The sequence below is a fragment of the Perca flavescens genome, chromosome 22 (genome assembly GCF_004354835.1).
Source record: "Perca flavescens isolate YP-PL-M2 chromosome 22, PFLA_1.0, whole genome shotgun sequence".
Classification (NCBI taxonomy): Eukaryota; Metazoa; Chordata; class Actinopteri; order Perciformes; family Percidae; genus Perca; species Perca flavescens.
In genome coordinates this window covers 17656832-17675575 of record NC_041352.1, presented here as the reverse complement: position 1 = coordinate 17675575, position 18744 = coordinate 17656832, and the positions used below count along the sequence as shown (strand labels likewise).

Genomic DNA, 18744 nt, shown 5'->3' with positions numbered 1-18744 from the left:
CTCTACCCACCTACTTGCACTTTTAAACCCTCACACATAGATGGAAGTGCTGCAAGGTATTTAAGTTACAAAGGTGAATCACTTCATAGATGACAAAGCAAAGCCGCAAAGAAGGCAGTAGGCTATTTGTACTAGCACGGTCACACAATACCACTGTAGTCCAGCTTTAATTAGGTAGCTGACTAGTTTCCATTTTGAAAATAACATTCTGTTTGTATAAATCTAAGAAATAAACTTTTTGTTAAAAAAAGCTTATTTGCTTTTTTTTCCCTCCAGAGCACTAGATGAAAAGATCGACACCAGTCTAATATCTGTGAATTAAGTATGAAGCTAGAGCCAGCAGGTTGGTTAGCGTCGCTAAACATACGTTTTTGGACTTTCGGACAGAGCCAGGCTAGCTGTTCCCCCAATTTCCAGTCTTTATTCTATGCTAGACTAAACATATGAGTGGTATTGATCTTTTCATCTAACTCTTAACTCTGGTAAAAGTTTTTTTTGTTTTTGTGTACAGTTAATTATACTATCAAATGATTATTGTCTAGTCTAGTGTTGAGTGCAGTGGCAGTTATTTCTCTTATATCTTTTTTATCTTGGTTTGGATAAATAGGCAACACTTATTACCACTGTTTACAAAATGTGTGTGCTGTTCATATCACCTACTTGGGGCACAGTCTATGAACTCCAGGTCATCCAGGGCAGCTCCTCCACTCATGTCCCTCGAGCGGATGCCCTCGAATATCACCTCGAAGTTCCTCAGCTTCCTCAGAGGGATCTCCGCTCGGTTCCATTTATGCCCTTGATGCCCCGTTTTGTTCCACGCCTCCCACAAATCGTTCTCCGTCTGTGGAGAAGAGCAGCGTTGACAGAGGATGATCATGTGGTGGCATTTCGGGTTACAACGTCAACTGTAATCATTTCATAAGAGCCTTAAAGTGGACTCAAGGCTACAGCGGTGATTATTATCAGAAACATATATGTCAAACTTTGAGTATCAATAAGTCATAAGTCAAGAGTGAAGAACTTTAAAATGAGCTGAAATTAACTTTTGGGCAGACTGCTGAAAAAACAGTGAATACCATACAAGCAGCGTCATTAAAGTGTCATCAGCATAACATTTTAGTAATAAGTTCTCCTGGAGACCTGCTATTCATAATTAAACCGTGCTCAGTCTGAGTTATGGTAATGGATTTCTCTCATGCCACATATGGAACATATTAAAATACAGACCGTTGTGTATTCCTCTGTAAGTCCTCTCTGTCTTTTCCCATGGTACAAGCCGGGCACTAAATCATGACTAATGCAGCTTTAAAACAATGAATGGGACTTGACAGAGGTTTAGGGGATATATGTTGTTATGAGCCAGCATCTCACCGGCGGTTTTTAATGTTGTGTCAAGAGCATGAATGAGACATTTACAAAGTCATATTAAAGAGTCAAGAATATGAAGAACTAGTACAGTTATTGGTAAAGCAGTACAAATCATTCTCTATGTTGATTATTCAATTTTAACAAAAATACAGAAGTTACAGTATACAGTATATATTATTAGTAGTCTCAGATTAAACCAAGGAACATTGAATTTGAGACAATTCAGACAAATCCTTTTCAAAAAAGGATAAAAGGAAGATTGATCTGCAAACACATTGTGACAACAATATCAGCCTCTCTGCAGCACTGGCTCCAGTCAAAAGCAGTTAGATCTGCAAAAGCATGAAGCAAAGCATACAACTAAACAAAGCATTAAGGATAAGACTGGTGATAATCTATGTGTTTCTTATTGTCAACAACTCTTATGAAAAGACCAAAATCCAACAATGAATTGATCCTACTAACAGGTATTACCTGTGTAGCCAACGCCTGATCTTATTCCTCTGTGCCATAGAACTCCATTGTTGTCCAAAAACTACTAAAACACATCAATAATCCACACTGTTGCACTGTGGAAAATCTTCTTTCATTACCATGAACACAGGCATTGCTGATTATTCTGAGTCGATCCAACATACTGTACAGTACATGATCCTTCTGCCGTAAATACTCACTTATGCACCGAATGTGTATTAATCCACAAAAAATAGTCCCAAAACAAATGTCCTATTTACTGCAGTTTGACCCTTATCCTTTACGTGTTACTTGAAGCAAGCCTGATGCATCATCACTTGCTTCCTAAAGCAACCTGACAGCTAAAGAGGAGGTGATATAGATCGAAAGGGCCTTACTGGGACTTGCATTTGAATTACATTACATTTTGTGGAAACACACTCACAAACATTTTATCTTGTTTATCACTTGAGGTGATTAGAGTGATTTTTTAAATGTACTTCAGCTTCAGGTCAATAGAAAGAAGCGCTGCAGTGTAAAACCACTGAGTGTTTAATAGAGGACACTAGATTTAACTACCCATCCTACTGAAGTTCATGAGTCTCATATTAAGACTGGTATACCGCTGCAATTATTCATAAAAGCTTCCTTGTCCTCTGGACTTTTTGAAAGGTGACAGAATGACTGCATGGTCTATAATTCAGTTTTAGGATAGTATCACAATGAAAATCAATCTCAGAAGTGTCAATCTTTTGTTGGCACTGCAGATGAGCAAGTAAACAGGACACAGTATAACTTCTAACGATATAAGACGTCAGACTTACTGTACTTGTAGTTGCACGATGTGGCCAGATGTTTCACTGCAGTAAAAGAGATCTGGTCTGATATACTTAAAACCATAGGACAAGCAATGTCACATCCTACTCTGCAGTTTGAAAGCCTATTAATATGCACCCTTGGGTGAGGAATGCACAGGCTGTCTCCTCTGCTTTACGCCAGTGCAGCCCTGGCTTGAAATAATCTTGTTACTGCGAGAGTAGAGCATAGATTAACAGGCTGCATTACAGCAGGACTTATCCAGATTTATGTCATGGAGCACAAGCTCAATCCATAAAAGTAGCCTTGGAGCGACAGACGAGTCTGTGATACTGGCATATGTAGCTCACACTTGATGTCTCGGTGGCGTATCAGTCAAGACGTTTATTTGATCAATTTGAAGGTTCATTTCCTGAGTGTGCAGTCAAGGCAATGCAACCAAAAATTAGCTCAAAAGAAAGTGGATATGCCTTTGCATAATTTCTTTTTATTACCCTCGGTGACAGTCAAGAGGCCAAAAAAGAACAAAGACAGTTGCAATCACAAAAAAAAAAATGCTTATTTTATTGAAAATGTTAAATCCCCTATGTCTTAACCATATACAGAATGCTCCACTAAGCTGAAATCCAATTTGTATTCATGGCTTTTTCATTGTATGAAACCGCTGCCAGCTGTAACTCGGTCGGCTCACCTTCAATTCAGAGTGCATCCACTTTTTTATTTTTTATTTATATATAATAGAGCCGCTCTACAACTACACTTCAAATCAAAAACCCATTCAAATGATTATCTTTGTCATGCTATATTTTACTCGGGTAGAACGTCCTTTCTTTGGCTGACTGGAAGATATTTGGCTCACCATAATGGCAGGCCACATTTGAAACCATTCCGTCATATGTAACTATATAAATAAGCAAATGTCAGGCTATGTAGCATCGTTTTAAAGTAAACTCCGAACACATCTTCCTTTTTTAAGAATGATTTCAGTGCCGTTCTTTATTCTTTCCTCAAAGAAAAGCTTAACTCCAAATCTTCCAGAAGGCCGCTGTTCCTACAGCAGCAGCCATAAGCCCCGCCCACCGACTCTATACACGATGTGATTGGCCTGACCAAAATTTGGTTTTTCCAGCTCGCAAGTCAATAGAGAGTGCCGAGACCCCCTCTGGCTGCAAAATAAATTTGCTGCCACTATGGTGTGTCTAGATTTCTAGGCTAACCAAGAGCAGTCAGAGCTTTTAAATTACTGTTTATGTTAATGAAGTCTGGTGGCTTTGAGGAGAACTAATAATGAACAAAAGTAATAATAATAATAATAATAATAATAATAATAATAATAATAACTGCAGAGTTTACATCGACCAAAACCAGTTTGTGATTGTTGGAACAGTGCAAAGACTAACCAAGACTGTTCAGATGAGTTTTATTTTGTTTCTGTTGCGTTTTAATGAAGCGTGTTTTACAACAAGTCTATTTTGACGACGATTAATTTACGGGATTGTTCTGCTGCTGCCGGAAGATCCGCCCGATGGCCCTTATTCGTCCGGATTTACATTTTCGTCCGGATTTCCATTTTCGTCCGGATGTCCCTCACTTTCGTTTTCTTTGTGCTGTCATTCTAAACTCCAATCGATTTATGAGGACTATGGTTAACGGCTCCTCAGATCTCTGCAGGGTAAATTCAGACAGCTAGCTAGACTGTCTAATTTGAGCTTTCTGTTGCACGACTAAAACAACTTTTGAAGGTACACATGTTCCACCAAAACAAGTTCCTTCCTGAGGCTATTTTACAGAAGCCCCGTCATTGCATCCGGCACTTAGCACCGCCCAAGACGACTGTGATTGGTTTGAAGAAATGCTGATAAACCAGAGCACATTTTTCTCCTATCCCAGAATGCTGTGTGGACTAGCCAGACCCTCCTTTGCAGCGCTGTGGAGGAAGGTCTGGCAACGCTAATGGAGCGAGCTGAAAAATCTAACTTTTCCCGAACCCCGTGGGGAGGAGGGCCACAACATCATGGCCACCAACACAACTCAGCAAAGATTGTTCTTGCTCGGGCTTAAACTTCTGGATATTCGGCAGCGTTGCCACAACGGAACGAATGGCTTCGCTCGCATCTTTCTCCGCCGCCATTACGGAACTACAACTCTAGCGCACAGCCTCAACGTCATCGTTCTCAGCCATTCTCTCTGTTCGCTGATTGGACCGCCAAAAATTTGGCTGGAGAAAACCCAAGACTATACCGCGAACCCAGACGTAGTTCTGAAGGGAAATGAAAATTGAGCCTTAGTACGTAGGAGGGCGGAGCCAGGCTAGATGGTGACCGGTTGTAGAAGAAAAAAAAATTATATCGCCCGACCCTAACCAAAACCATAAAACTGAAAATGTGCCTCAGTCTTTTTGGGAGTGACTCTACTCTCATACATTCTAAATATCTGGTGGATCTTTGTATCACATGCAGTGTTGCATATTATAGACGCATACATTAAATGACGTATCATTATCAGACTGCATGCAGACATCACACACAGTGTTCTTTAAATTGTCTGCTGCTGCACCCTCCTGGTTCATTCCAAAATCCTGCCATGTCCAGTCCACTCGCTGCCGAGACTGTGTGATGAATAACGACTCAAGCAGTTCAAAGGCTTGGTGATATAAATACTGTAGACAGGACTGTTGAGCCCCTTATGAGACTTCACAGAGGGAAACACTTGCCAGGTAAATATAATCCCCTCCCTCCCACTCTGTGTCTCTGCCCATTAAAAAGTCTCCAGCGTCATTAGCATAACTGCCATTGTTCTTCAATCAACCTTTAAAGATAGTTCACACTGTATTAACACTTTGATGCTCGCAGAGTGTGCAAATGTGTATTCATGTTATCCTTTATGTAGCAGGTTTGACTCAAGGCAACACTGAGGCTATGGAAATGCTATAATGTTTTAAAGAGCACCTATTATGCTTTTTTGGATTTTTCCCATCTTTTAGTGTGTTATATATAAAAAGGACCAAAATTGTACTTTTCTCAGTACGTTCAGACCCCATTGGTTCCAGTTAAATACATACATCTTTAAAACGTGCTACATCATTTTCTAAATCAGCTAGGCACTGTTGATTTTTGCAGAGGTTACTCAGACAATAGACAACAGTAAATAGTGCATTTGTTGGGGACTATTTTCAGCCACAGACTTGGCAATGGTGAGTATTTACAGCTTTGATGAGGTTACCCTTCTGTGTTCTTTAGTCTTTTCGTAGGATCGTAGGATATATATACTGTATATTTTGTTAGATTTATATATACATATATACTGTTAGATGTATTCTTTAATATCTATTGTTTTAATGATTATATAATGTAATGTATAGATGTATTTATTTCCACAGTCTTTATAGTCTTATTGGGCTGTCACTCACCTGAAAAAAAGAAAAAAGACCTAACGCACTCAACTCACATTTAAATATATTGTGAAGACTTGGTGCTGGATCCTTAATGTGAATAAAAAAAATATAAAAGGCAATTAGGACAGCCCTCCAATTAATACCTTAATTGTGTGGCAATATAAAGTATTAATGGGAGTGCTGTCCTAATTGCCTTTATGTTTGCCTTAATATTATATTATTCTTCACCTATAAATCACGTTTAACTGCACTAACTTGTATGAAAATGAAAATTCATTTTTGCTAGCTTCTTAATGCGATCAATTCATAGTCGGTTTTGGGCATTTCATGGCATTTCTTGACAATAAAAAAACACAGACTTACTCTTTCAGGCACATTTAAAGTGCTGATGGAGCTTTTACCTACTAAATAACTTAGATTTTCTCTCCTAAAAAAAGACACATCATGAGCTCTGTTGCCTCTATGACTGTAGCATGGTACAGTATTAGTGCCATTTTTTGCAAGAATAATGATATGTAAATTTTGCAAGGCGGGATACAAATCCTTGCTGTTTGAAGGGGGAAAAAAACCCACATATTTACATGAAAACTCGCTGACGTGTTTTGCAAATTGCATAAAATGGTTTCTGCAGTGCACACAAGGACACACTAACAATCATGCACGTGCTGCGCATATGTATGTGTGCAAGACAAATCTGCACACTTGCACGCACAATCACACATTAAAGAATGAATCTGTACTACTTCTGCACCTTGACCTTGAGTCGTAGCTGGCAAAGTTAAAAGAAGTTGAGACTGCAGAAAGCACAGGATGGAGGCACAGTAAATCACAGCAGAATTTCAATGGCAGAAAATCTTAATCCCTGAAAATCAACCATGCATAAACTAACTACATGGCCGAATGCTTAACAAGCAAGAAGCCTTGAGAACTGGCAGGGCTGGTGTGTGCCCAGATGGTGGGGTGGGGCTGCTGTGGGCCGAAGGGTGACAGCGACCCCCATGACTCGGTTCAACCCCTCAAAGATCGCAAAAAAAACTGGCAGAGGGATTGACAGCTGCACTGCTATTTTTACCAAATTACTGACACCACTAGACAGCAGCGCTAATATGACGTCATATCTACATGATTTAATATAATCAAGCTTTACCCCTGACCGAGTGTAACCATGGTAACTACACTTGATAGAAAGCAACGGGTCTACAGGGTTCATTTTATTGACTATCATGAGCTGGCATCAGTTAGATTCATCATTTTTTATCGTGACTGTGTGAACCAATATCAGAGTCCAAACACACTGCGGCAGATGGTTTACCTTGATCAGCAGGCGGATTATTCCTGAGGCCTTGTGGGAAATGTAGTACCAGAAGGAGAGCTTGCAGATGACGCTCGATTCTTTCCAAACAGAGCTCCTAATGTGAGCCTTATTGCCTTTGAGTCCAACTGGTGTAGCTTCCAGCAAGATGAAATGACCTAAAGAGAGAAGAAAAAAGAGAAGTAATGGTGAAGAAAGCAGCAACGAGGAAGACGGGGCAAAGAGGAATTGATAACCAACTGTGTATGCGAGCAGCTCTCACAGCCAGAGACAAATTACAGCAAGGTCACAAACAGTGTGGTAGGAGGGTAAGGGTAAGGGTTGCAGATTAATCTCTGACAGATCTCCTAATATCTCACTGGCTTCCGACACCCGCGGACCTGGGAACTTTTTATCCTTATAACTTTTACTACTGAACAAGCTTACATTTTACAGTTAGAATCCATTCAGATCTTAATTCAGATCATTAATTTATGGCTTGCATTTTTCAGCATTAGCCATTTAATGCATTTACATTCCGTATCTATCTCTCTATATAGTAGTTTTCATTGTTAGCGTGGTGGAGCATGCCTTTCATGCTCTGGATTGTCACACGAAAGCAGGATTCACAGCAAATGAGGTGTGCATGTAATCCAGGGTTTTGTTTTTAATAATATCTAATTTATATCAGCCTCACTGTTCACTCTCACAAAGCTGTATCAAAGCTATATTACCTTTAAGATGTTTAGGAGAAGCCCCTCCATTAGCGGTGTGTGCAAATGTAGGCTACATATGTGTTTATTTATTCATGTGCATCGCATTTTACCATGCACACAATATAATGGAATTACAGCGCTAAAACCCCTGCATCGATCACCTGAAAGCTCACCTGCTATTCACATACCGTGAAGAAGCTCATTGATTTAGTCATGAATTTAACATTTCTGGAGAACTACTGCAGCATTTTGGGTTCAACAGGTGGAAATTTGAAAGTCAGCTCATTGTGATTATACAAAACCAGCCAGAAGTGAAGGTGCAGTTGTGGAGAAGGCTAGAACACTAAGGAACTTATTTTTTTAATGAGAAATCAAGAGTTAACAAAATTTTATAACTTTGAAATAAGTTGACTGTTGACGTGTGCATGAGTGACGCACAAAATTGTGAACACATACCGTTTTCATCCATCAACGTGTGATCATATGGAGGCCGTATGCTTTTCACAGATCCGGTCCCTAACGTCCAATCAAAATTATCGGCCAGGGAGCTCCTCCAGCCACATCGCCCGTTCTCAAAGGAGCAGGAAGTCCCACAATCCTTTTCATCAGTGCCATCACCACAGTCATCAGTGAAGTCACAGCTCTGCCCAGGAGTGAAACATCCACCATTTTCACAAGGGAGCAAACCTGAAGGACAGGAGCCTGGAAAAAAAGATAAATATAGTAAATTATATCATTCAGACTCCCTGTGTTTGTTTACAAACATCAGTTTGTAGCTATGAATGTTCTTATATGTAAAGTTGTAGGTTTCCCAGCAAAGATAAGGTATGCTGACATTGTGTCTAGCGAGCATGCTAACATTTTATTGTACGGCGAGACCTGGGGGTCAGAGGTCAAGTCATTGTGAGGAGGGAAATACACCTATTCATTTTCTTACTGAAAGACAGATGAAAGGACCAATTAGACTTGCATGTCTGCATGGTAAATATCAAGCCCGTTAGCTTAGCTAAGCATAAAGACTCAAAAGCAGGGTGAAACCGCTAGCCTGCTCTGTCCAAAGGTAACAAAAGCTATTTTCGATTTCGATTTCAGATTACTGCTTCCGGCCAAGTAACAGTCTGGCACAAAATCCCCTGTGAAACTGCAACATGTCGCTTTTACGCTTTGGTTTTTGTATGGATTAAACAAACAAGATATGACGAGTTGGTCAGTGAGCTACTGGTAGGTGTTTTTTGTAACCTTTAGACAGAGCCCAACAAGCTACTTCCAACCGTTTTTAGTCTTTATGCTAAGCTAATATTTATGCCGGCTGTACCTTCAAATTTACTATGTTAACTGAAGAGTGGTAACAATCTTCTCATCTAGTTCTCAACAAAAAAAGCTAAATGGCATAGTTCCCAAAATGTCAGACTACTCCTTTGCAAATTGGATAATGAAATAAGAAATTGTGCTTCAACAGATTTAACCGAACCCCAAGAGGTCTCTTTAAGGAGCTTAGGAAGACAAGGGAGTATGGGGCTATAAGCCCAAATCGGTGTATCATAGGGTGGCGGTGCTGCAGGAGGCTCTAATCTGCCTCTTTTGGCGTCTGGCATTCCAGTGGGGTTAGTGCTTGGTTTTGGGGAGTGTTAGAAAGGGAGATGAGGTGTGATGAACAGGGGGGGGTCCCTTTAAGTGAAGGAGAGAAAGGGGTACAAGTCCCTCCTAATCCTTTGTTCCTCTTCAGATGCACAGGACCAGAAGCAATGAGCCCCAACAAAGGCACATAGGAAGCCAGGAAGCCATGGCTCCCAACTGTGAAGCCAGGATGCCTCACCACCTGATGTGGAGCATACTGGTGGATTAATTTAAGAGAAAACTGGTTAAAGCCAATAATGTGCAGTTCTTCACCTGTTACTACAGCATCTGACTGTACTTATGTGTCCTCATGAATTGCAATACATATCTTGTTATAACTTTGGGGCTCTGCATTGCCGTGTGTGATGTGAACTTCAGACCAGGGATCCACTGGACCCACTGTCCTGATATACAGTATGTCGGTATGGTATACTGCCCCCTGGTGCAAAGATGTTGCTCCAGATCAACTTTTTAATGAATTCATACCTCTGGAATCAGAAGTCTGACGGATAAAGTGAAGCAAGTTGTCTAATAATGGCAACGAAAGGTGTCATGATGTGATCCATTGTATTGTTGTCATTTTTGAACTCTTCTATTTCCATTTCAGTGTCAAAAAGGAAGATTAATTTTAATTGATGATATGCACGCATAAAAGGTGTTAATTCAATTATATGATTTAGCACTGAGGTCATAGTTGGTGGTTGTGTGGTGCTGGACTGCATTATATTCAGAGGTGTTTCTAATATTCAGCACATCTCATGTATGTAAATAGAGAAGGGAAACTAAATTAGAAACACCTCTAAATGTAATGTAGTCCACAGTACAACACCATCTTTAACTATGACCTCAATAATAAAGATATGATTCATCATCAAAGACTGAACATTATGAGCTTTGTAAAGGCAGATGGCAGGGCTGTTGAATTGGACTGCATTAGATTAAACAGGTGTACCTAATAAAGTGTCCACTGAGTGTAGGTGACTGTACGTACAGTAAATGTTCCTTACAGTTTTCTTCAGACATGACAGGACATTTACAGAACATGCAAAATTATATGGAAGCGGAAGAGAGTTTTTTGTTTTTGTCTGTATTTTGCTACTGAAGCATTCAGTAATGACCATCATGAGCACGATGGATATCTTTCCATTTCTCTCTAGTGAACCCAATACATTTTCTCATCCATTTCATAGTTCAATAAGTAAATATTTCTGCTGCCTAGTTTATTAAGTCCGACAGTGCTAAAGCAAAGAATGGCATAATGTTAAATTTGGACTTATATTTCTGACTTGCTCAAATGCTGTATGTAAAATTTTGCAGGATATTCTTTCATTTTTCCATGCAGATGGCATACACACATACATAGTAGTCTTTGAATGTCCTAAGCCTATGTTGACAGCACATAATGTTAAAATAGTTGGCAGATATTCTACAATGTCTTGTTAAAGCCAAGATAAAATTCCCAGCCATGAAAGAACACACGATGGGGGTGCATGCAGTGTGTCTCACTACTCCATCACATAATGTGATATAAAATGAAGCGGTGGAGGAAAATGCCCGTGAGGCGCTTCAGTATATAATTACAGTTCCTGCTGTCTTTGGTCTCATCAGTATTACTGTTCGTTCTGTGCAGCCTGCAGCAGCGAAGGGGGCAGTAAGAGCAGACACTCTTCTCCTTCCTGGCTCTCTTTTCATGGTGGGATGAACTGTCAGGGCAGCAGTGTTACTCCCTGTCTTAACCTTCAAGAAATCCTTCTACGGTCACACAACTCACATCCCTTTCTATTTCCATCCCACTTTATTTGCTCTATTTTTACTTGTATTGAAAATGACCCTGTCATGTTTTGAAAATAAAAAAGCCCTTTCTCCTTCACAATATTGCTTAACAAAGCTTATTATATACACTTGAATCCATATGAGAGATACTGCCAGCTCCTTTGCTTAAGCTAAATCACTTACAGAATATGTATATATAATAAGCTTGTTTGTGCCGATGCACAACTTTTGAGTCAGTCTGGATAGGGTTGTACAGTAGCTACATGCATAAAACATAATGTCTGCCTCCACTCCAATACAGCAGAGGTGAATCAAATTTAACAGCAACGTCTTTCCAAAGACAGTGTCCCGTTACTCTGGATAATCCACAGCATAAACTGTCAACAGCCTTCAGAGGGCCTATTTCTTCACCTCCACTGTGTTCCAGCTTAGGCAGAAATCTCTGATGTTGATATCTCAAAACCTGGACAAATTAAGCCAAAACTATTTGTAAAAAGCACGAGAGGTATGTGAGAAAATGTTTCAGCAGCAAAAATTGTAAACATACTGCTCAAAACCGAAATATTGTTCAAGCATCCCTTTGAACTCCAGAGTATTGGTGAAGGCAAAAAGCAAAGCAGGAGAGTAATATGATAAACTGTTGGGGAGATGCTTAACAGCATTAACATGGAAGCATCATTAGCATTTCAGAGAGGCTGCACTACTTTAGAGCTCTCTAGTGACCGATTAATACACTGACTCTGAGGGAGTCTAGCTATTCGCTGTAATCACTTATACTGACAAATGCAGAGAGACAGCGAGACAGTGAAGAGAAAAAGACAGCTGTAAGGAAAATCCAACACATCACACTTCTGCTGCTGGACAGGAGCCTCCTCCAGCTCATCTCAAAAAGACATGGAGACAAGGGCCACACGGCTTCACAGTTTTCTGAGCACAGACAATCCAGAAACTCTTTCCTCTCCCCGACATCCAATACAAGAGTAAGGCAATAAATTTAATAGATCCAATTATAGCCGCTGTAACAATGGCAATAAATCAGCTCTTGTTGCTTTCTCTCGTATCTTAAAGGGTCCCCCAATAAAGAATGTAAGGGACGCAGACGAACTTCAAATAGCTGAATCAATCCCAAGTCCGAAATACAGACAATGACTGAACTTGCTTTAGTCAGTGCTGAGACAGTGACAAACACTGAGTGGATATCAGGATGTCAAGTAAATATTTCAAAGCGTTTCTGAGTGTCCTTCTAACCTGACTCCGCCAGATGGATTGCTTCGCATTTGCTCGGCATATCCATCTGGGAACTTTCCGTTGGAGAACTTTTGGGAAGGGGCGGAAATACTGGTTAGCTGATTGGATGAACCATCTGTCTATCACCTATGTTGGTGATAGATGGGCCAAATAAACCAATCAGATCCACGAAGCGTAGGAAAATACAACCACAAGCCCGCCCCTGCTGCTGCAGGCAAAGCGTAGCTCGTTAGCTCAGAATGCAAACATGTCGGTAAAGGATATTTGCCGTTTGTGTAACGAGAATTTAGGAATAAAAGGCACCATTTCAGGTTCACGGACCATATTCCAAAAGAAGGATCCAAGAGAAAAAAAGCATTAGCGAGCGGCTACCGCTGTCTGAAAATACTGGTTAGCTGATTGGATAAACCATCTGTCTATCACCACCTAACCCACCTCAAAACCAACGCTGATTGTCCCGGTCGTTTGGCTAACGGCTCCAAATTTTCTCTGCCTCAAGATGCCAGACTGATCTGCGAGTGGAAAACTGGAGCTCGCGAGATCAGGACGGTCTCACGAGGCTAGTGTCCTTCAGCAGTTAACAGACATTTTTCATAACTTTAGTTTCTTGACAAAATAAAACAGCATTTCTATTGTGTCTTTACATGGCTGCAGAATGAACCACTAATGAAAGAAACTGCATATTATTTACTCATTTATCGAAGGTGCCCCTGGTCATGCTAGCTGAATTTAATTTAGTTTTGTTCATAAATATTGTATCAATTTCTGAAACTGCCAATTTTCTTATCAAGGAAAGCAATCAAAGCACCAATGATTGAGTCATATCTTTCAAAAATCAGGAAAATAATGTAATGTGGCACTTGGGGCTCCATAGTCATGTTATCCTCACACTGTCAGTCATGTTTAAACATTTTGAAATATTGTTATATGGCAAAACAGCCCTAAAGGGATACAGTTATGCAGTTATCTACTAAAGACAAGAAGAAGACTGCCATCCCAGCACTCTCCTTGTCACAATGGAATTAAAAAGCAATTGACTGGCTTGTTCTTTCAGGAACAATAATAAAAATACAACATGTTCCAGCTCCACACTGGCCTTCATTTGGGCTCCCATCCTTGAAAGAAATAAACTGGCTTTTTATTATTGCTCAAGTACGAACAAGCCAGGCGTTTTACTTTAACAGTGCCTTGTTGAACCAAAGTCTACTGAACTTAACTGATACTTTGAAATGTTGTTTTTGAGTTTATATTGTGTTAAAGTTGTCAAAAGGTCGCAATTGTTATGTAGCAACATAACGCTAAACAATGCAAGGAAGAACATGACGCAGATATAAAGCCATGTCAGTGCCTCTGTGAGACTTCGGTGCTTTGACCTAAATGCTAAATGATATTTAGCAGGTTAATGTTAACTATTTTAGATAAGCTTTTTAACATGATAACATTTGATGACTAGCACAAAACACAAAGTACAGTTGAGGCTGATGGGAATGTCATTAGTTTTTCAAGCATTTGGTTTGGTTGGAGAAGAGAAAAAAGATCTTAGCATATATAAAACAAGGGAGACAAAGTAAAGTGTCTACCTGCAGGAGGAGTGTTGTCCTCTACTCTAGGTGAGGAGGCGAGCAGACACCCTGGAGAAAAAGTGATGTCATCCAGGCAGATGTCACCCTTTTCACTTCGGCCCACCTTGCCCTCAAACATGACCTGAAAGTCCCTGTTGTGGCTCAGCGGGATCTCCCTCATCTGCCAATAGTTGCCTTGATCTCCCGTCAGGTTCAGAAAGAGATGAAATTGCCCTTCGCTTTTTCTGTACACACTGAGGGTCCCGAGGCCGTCTCCAGACATGTGAAAATAGAAACGCATCTGGACAAACGACAGAAAATTTTAAATATGTCAAAATAAGGTACCGACTTAAGAGTGTGCAGATGTGAATGATACTTTCCAAACATTTCCCACTCTAATTTCTTCTCATTCACATCACAAGAGTGTAGACATATTGCATATTAACTGATTTTGCAGCTACATATTTGAAGAAAAATACAGTATGCAATCAAAATGTTGAGTTTGAGCAAAGTCTGAGTGACAGGCCATAATATAGTATTACATATTGCAATTGGCAGAATATGGAAAGAAACCAAAAGTATGGTCATAGAAAGGTAATTACGTTTTAATCCTGTCACTAGATCTATGCGCTTTCCTTTCAGTCCTTGTCCTAATTAAAGCTCGGAGAGAAAAAGTGTCTCTCCATGACACAGCATGGAGGCAGTGATATGTTTTATAGGTTTTCTCTACAAATGGAGCTACAGCAGCAAAATTACACCCTCCATCTCAGGAGAAAAATTACCCCATCCTTCTCTTCTTCTCACTTCTCCCCTGCACAGGCCTCCCTTCAGTTTAATTGGTGCCTTTTTGCTATCTGCGTGATTGATTGACAGGTCAGGAGTGGGATAAGACAGACATGAAACGCAGAGCAAACTCAGCTGTCAATCAAGACATCGTTCCCGGTAGAGCATCAGGCTGACAGCTGGGAGGACGCACACACATACACACTACGAAGTGCACAAGCACATACACTCAATTTGTAATTGCTTGTTTAGTTGCAACACATTTTCAACTGCAAGCTTAAAGGAGTAGTTTTGCTTTCTTGCCCAGAGTTAGATGAGAGGCTCGATACCCCTCTTGTGTCTGTCCGATAAATACATAGGATAAATATGAGGCTATAGCCAGGAGCCGCTTAGCTCAAGACTCGTTATATATTGTTATTATTTAATGGTCAGGAAAAATTAACCCTGTAAAAACACAACTTGTTTTTACACTTTGTTTTTTTACGGATAAAACCAACACGATATAACATGTTGGACATGACATGGAAAGAATTGGACAGAGCCAGGCTAGCTGTTTGCCCCTGGTTCCAGTCTTTATGCTAAGATTTCCTGGCCTTAGCTTCATATTTAACAGACAGACATTGGACTTGTCTATCTTCTCATCTATTCCCATAAAGTCAAACTAAAACTGCAAATGTGATTACTGTAAATATACCAAAGTGTTGAATTCCGCTCTTCGTGTACACTTTCTTATGAAGCCATAGTGAAATGGACAGAAATTGTAAATTGGTCAGTGTTGCGTATTATTTCCTGATTGGAAATTATATTCTGAGTTGCATCTACAGCATGAGGTTTATACTGTTTCCACAGCCTCTTTAGTTATTAGAACACTGGATAATAAATACCTTATACCTATATAATATAAACATGTGCATTATCTTCAATTAGAACATGCCATACAGAGACTAGTGGAAATACACTTTTTTGTTCCTTTAAAATGGAAACTGCAGGAAGCTTTCAAATTAGATCCACAGAGTAAGTTTCAGCATGCATGTCAGGAGTGCCAATGTTTTATTAATCTTTTTTGGTTTTCTTAAACTTATTCCATCTATTTTAAATGTTAGTTTTCGCTTTTATTACTTTGGATAGTATTTGTTTATTTGAAGCCATATATTCTATGCAGAACCTTTGTTCTCACGGGAGCATCAATGCAAAAATAAATTGTCAATTGATTAATCGTGTTCTTCCAGCTGTTACATTTAAAATGATGGCATCATACCAACTTGTTTTATAATTTGTCTTTATTGTAGTCTTGTTTCCTTACCTTGCACTGAGAGCTCCTGCGGCTCAGTAAGGGTCCCGATATGCGGGCGGCGTCTCCAGCTGCCTGGGGGAAGGAGCCCTCCAGGTACAGGTAGTGCCCCGAGGGGTCTCTCAGGGTGTGGTCACTCGATGGCCCGGTGCCAACTGTGGGAGTGCTGCCTGCTTTGATCAGCCAATCAAAGTCATCCTGTCGACACTGACGCCAGGAACAGAGGTCAAACTCAAAACTGCAGCGCCCGCTAAAGCCCTCTGAAAGACAGCAATAAAAGAAGAAATCAATCCAGATTATACAATTGTCTGAAAATTTATCTTTCACAGGGTGTCATCAGTCAGACATAAGGGGAGGCCTCACTGCAGATGTAGGGTTCTTCATCAGAGTTGTCCCCGCAGTGGTTGATGAAGTCACACAGGTTGTCCTGAGGGATACAGTGGCCATTAGCGCAGGCGTACTGCTCAGGTGTACATGGCCCGTCTGAAGGAAGAGGAGGGGAGCAGTGCAGGAAGCTGACATCATCTATCACCACATCGCCCATGTAGCTGATCCCTCGCTTCGCCCTAAACATCACCTGACAAAAAGGACAACAAACTACTGTAAGGATCGACTCTTTGCCCTGTCTGTCATACTTTTTAAACGCCAGGGTTAATATCAGACAAGGCATTGAAACAGATGCTGTTTAAATGAGTGATGTTTTTCTGCAGTCAGTTGATAAAGGTCTCAGAGAAAAGAGGAAAAGGGCACTTGGACTCTTAAAATGAGGATCATAGCTGCTCGGTGTAAAAATGCCCTTCAGCTGCAGATTGAACCATCAGCACAGATCTGACTGTCCGGTCTGAGAATGATTAATGTGCATAACTGTAAATGTGGAAAGGCCATGGTATTTGGTCAAAGAAATGCCTGCTCCCGTGCAATAACAAAGGACCTCTGCCTGTGTAGTCACACTGACCTGGAATAACCTCAGCAGGCAGACACCATGAAGGGACTGCAACTCTGATTACTGTCAAACTCACAAGTTAAGAGTCATTAGACTAAATTAGACTTAATCAATTCATTGATCATAAAGTCTGGGTGTCTAATTTAGCCTGCCATGACTGAAATTAGGCAAATTACATTGATGTACACAGTCACCTAAGAGGCTGTCCTTTTAACAGAATGTATATTAATGTAAAAGTGATCATTACACTGGAATATACACCATGTCAAAAGGGCTCTTCACTGTAAACTCTATTTTATCTCACATATAGCCCAAGATTGCAAACAGTCACAAAGGTGCTCAGTTCAAGAGTTATGAAAAGTAAGTAATGAATAGAAGTTGTTGCTTCAGAAATTTTCTTTGTGTTATACTCAGATATGTCAGGTGATTATTCTGCCAACAAAGTTTAGTTGTATAACACATTTAAATGTATCTCTAGTCATTTACAGACCTGGACGTTGTTTGATAACCCCAAAAACACTTCTCCTCTTCTCCATTTGTTGCCTTGGTTACCAGTCTGAGACCAAACCTCATGAGTGACGTTTTCATACTTCAACAGCACCTGCAAATAGAGTGAGAATAATAAATATGAGTTTTCTGATAAAAACCCTTTACACTGATTATTATTCTCTGGCTGAATACAGTATTTTCACTCTTCTTACTTGCAGCGATCCAACTGTGAATCCACACATGTAGTACCAGAAGACCAGTGTGCAGTGTGGCCCAGTGGAGGAGATGGCAGGTGTCTGGAGAACAGTGGTTTGACCGTAGTCACCGTTGGAACTGTCTGCACACATATACCAACCCTCTGGACCGCCTCTATCAGAGGAAAGACAGAAAGTACAGAACAACTTCAGGAGTTATTTCACCCAACCTGTGAGTCCAGCAGTGACTTTTAGTATCAACTGAGAGTTTGCATCATTATTGGGTTTGGGTTTGTTGAGCACCCGAGTGAAAGTCTGTCATTGTATTGACTTTCTTGTATATATGTGACATTCTATGAAACACTACGGCTCTAAGAGAAGGCCTCTGGACACTGATTGCTTTGAGTGTGTGTGCCACCTTTTTCCATTCCAAGTACAGATTGTTTCTCTAGAATGTCTGTTTTGTAATGGTAAACAAACCCTGTTCTTTTCTGCAATTTGAAATTCACTAAAAACTTGTTTGGTTCCTTCTCCTAGTTTACTTCCAGTGGCTTCCTGAAAATTCAATGATCCCTTCCAGATGTGTACAAAAATGTATCACTTCTTATTATAAAATTACTTTGTTAAACATTGTTGAAATTACAAAACTTACAATATTTTTAATTTCTAAGTTTATTTGCTGGACATCAGATGTCTGGAACTTTACTGTTCATGTAAGATTCATGCTCAGTACACGTGAACTGGTCTTTTTTTAGATTACACCTGTGTAAATTGCATATTTAAGGTGATCACAGAGAAACTTTTCC

General features: G+C 40.1%; 1 protein-coding gene across 1 annotated transcript in view; it reads right to left on the bottom strand.

Annotated features, from left to right (window-relative positions):
- Positions 1-18744, bottom strand: part of malrd1 (MAM and LDL receptor class A domain containing 1) — a 52736-nt gene that overhangs the window by 18549 nt on the left and 15443 nt on the right. Inside the window, exons 11-18 of the mRNA XM_028569986.1 lie at positions 17957-18113; positions 17746-17856; positions 16676-16889; positions 16325-16572; positions 14257-14539; positions 8495-8740; positions 7344-7501; positions 661-841 (exon numbers count right to left, since the gene is read on the bottom strand). Coding sequence (XP_028425787.1) covers positions 661-841; positions 7344-7501; positions 8495-8740; positions 14257-14539; positions 16325-16572; positions 16676-16889; positions 17746-17856; positions 17957-18113 — 1598 coding nt within the window. The remainder of the gene's footprint in view (positions 1-660; positions 842-7343; positions 7502-8494; positions 8741-14256; positions 14540-16324; positions 16573-16675; positions 16890-17745; positions 17857-17956; positions 18114-18744) is intronic.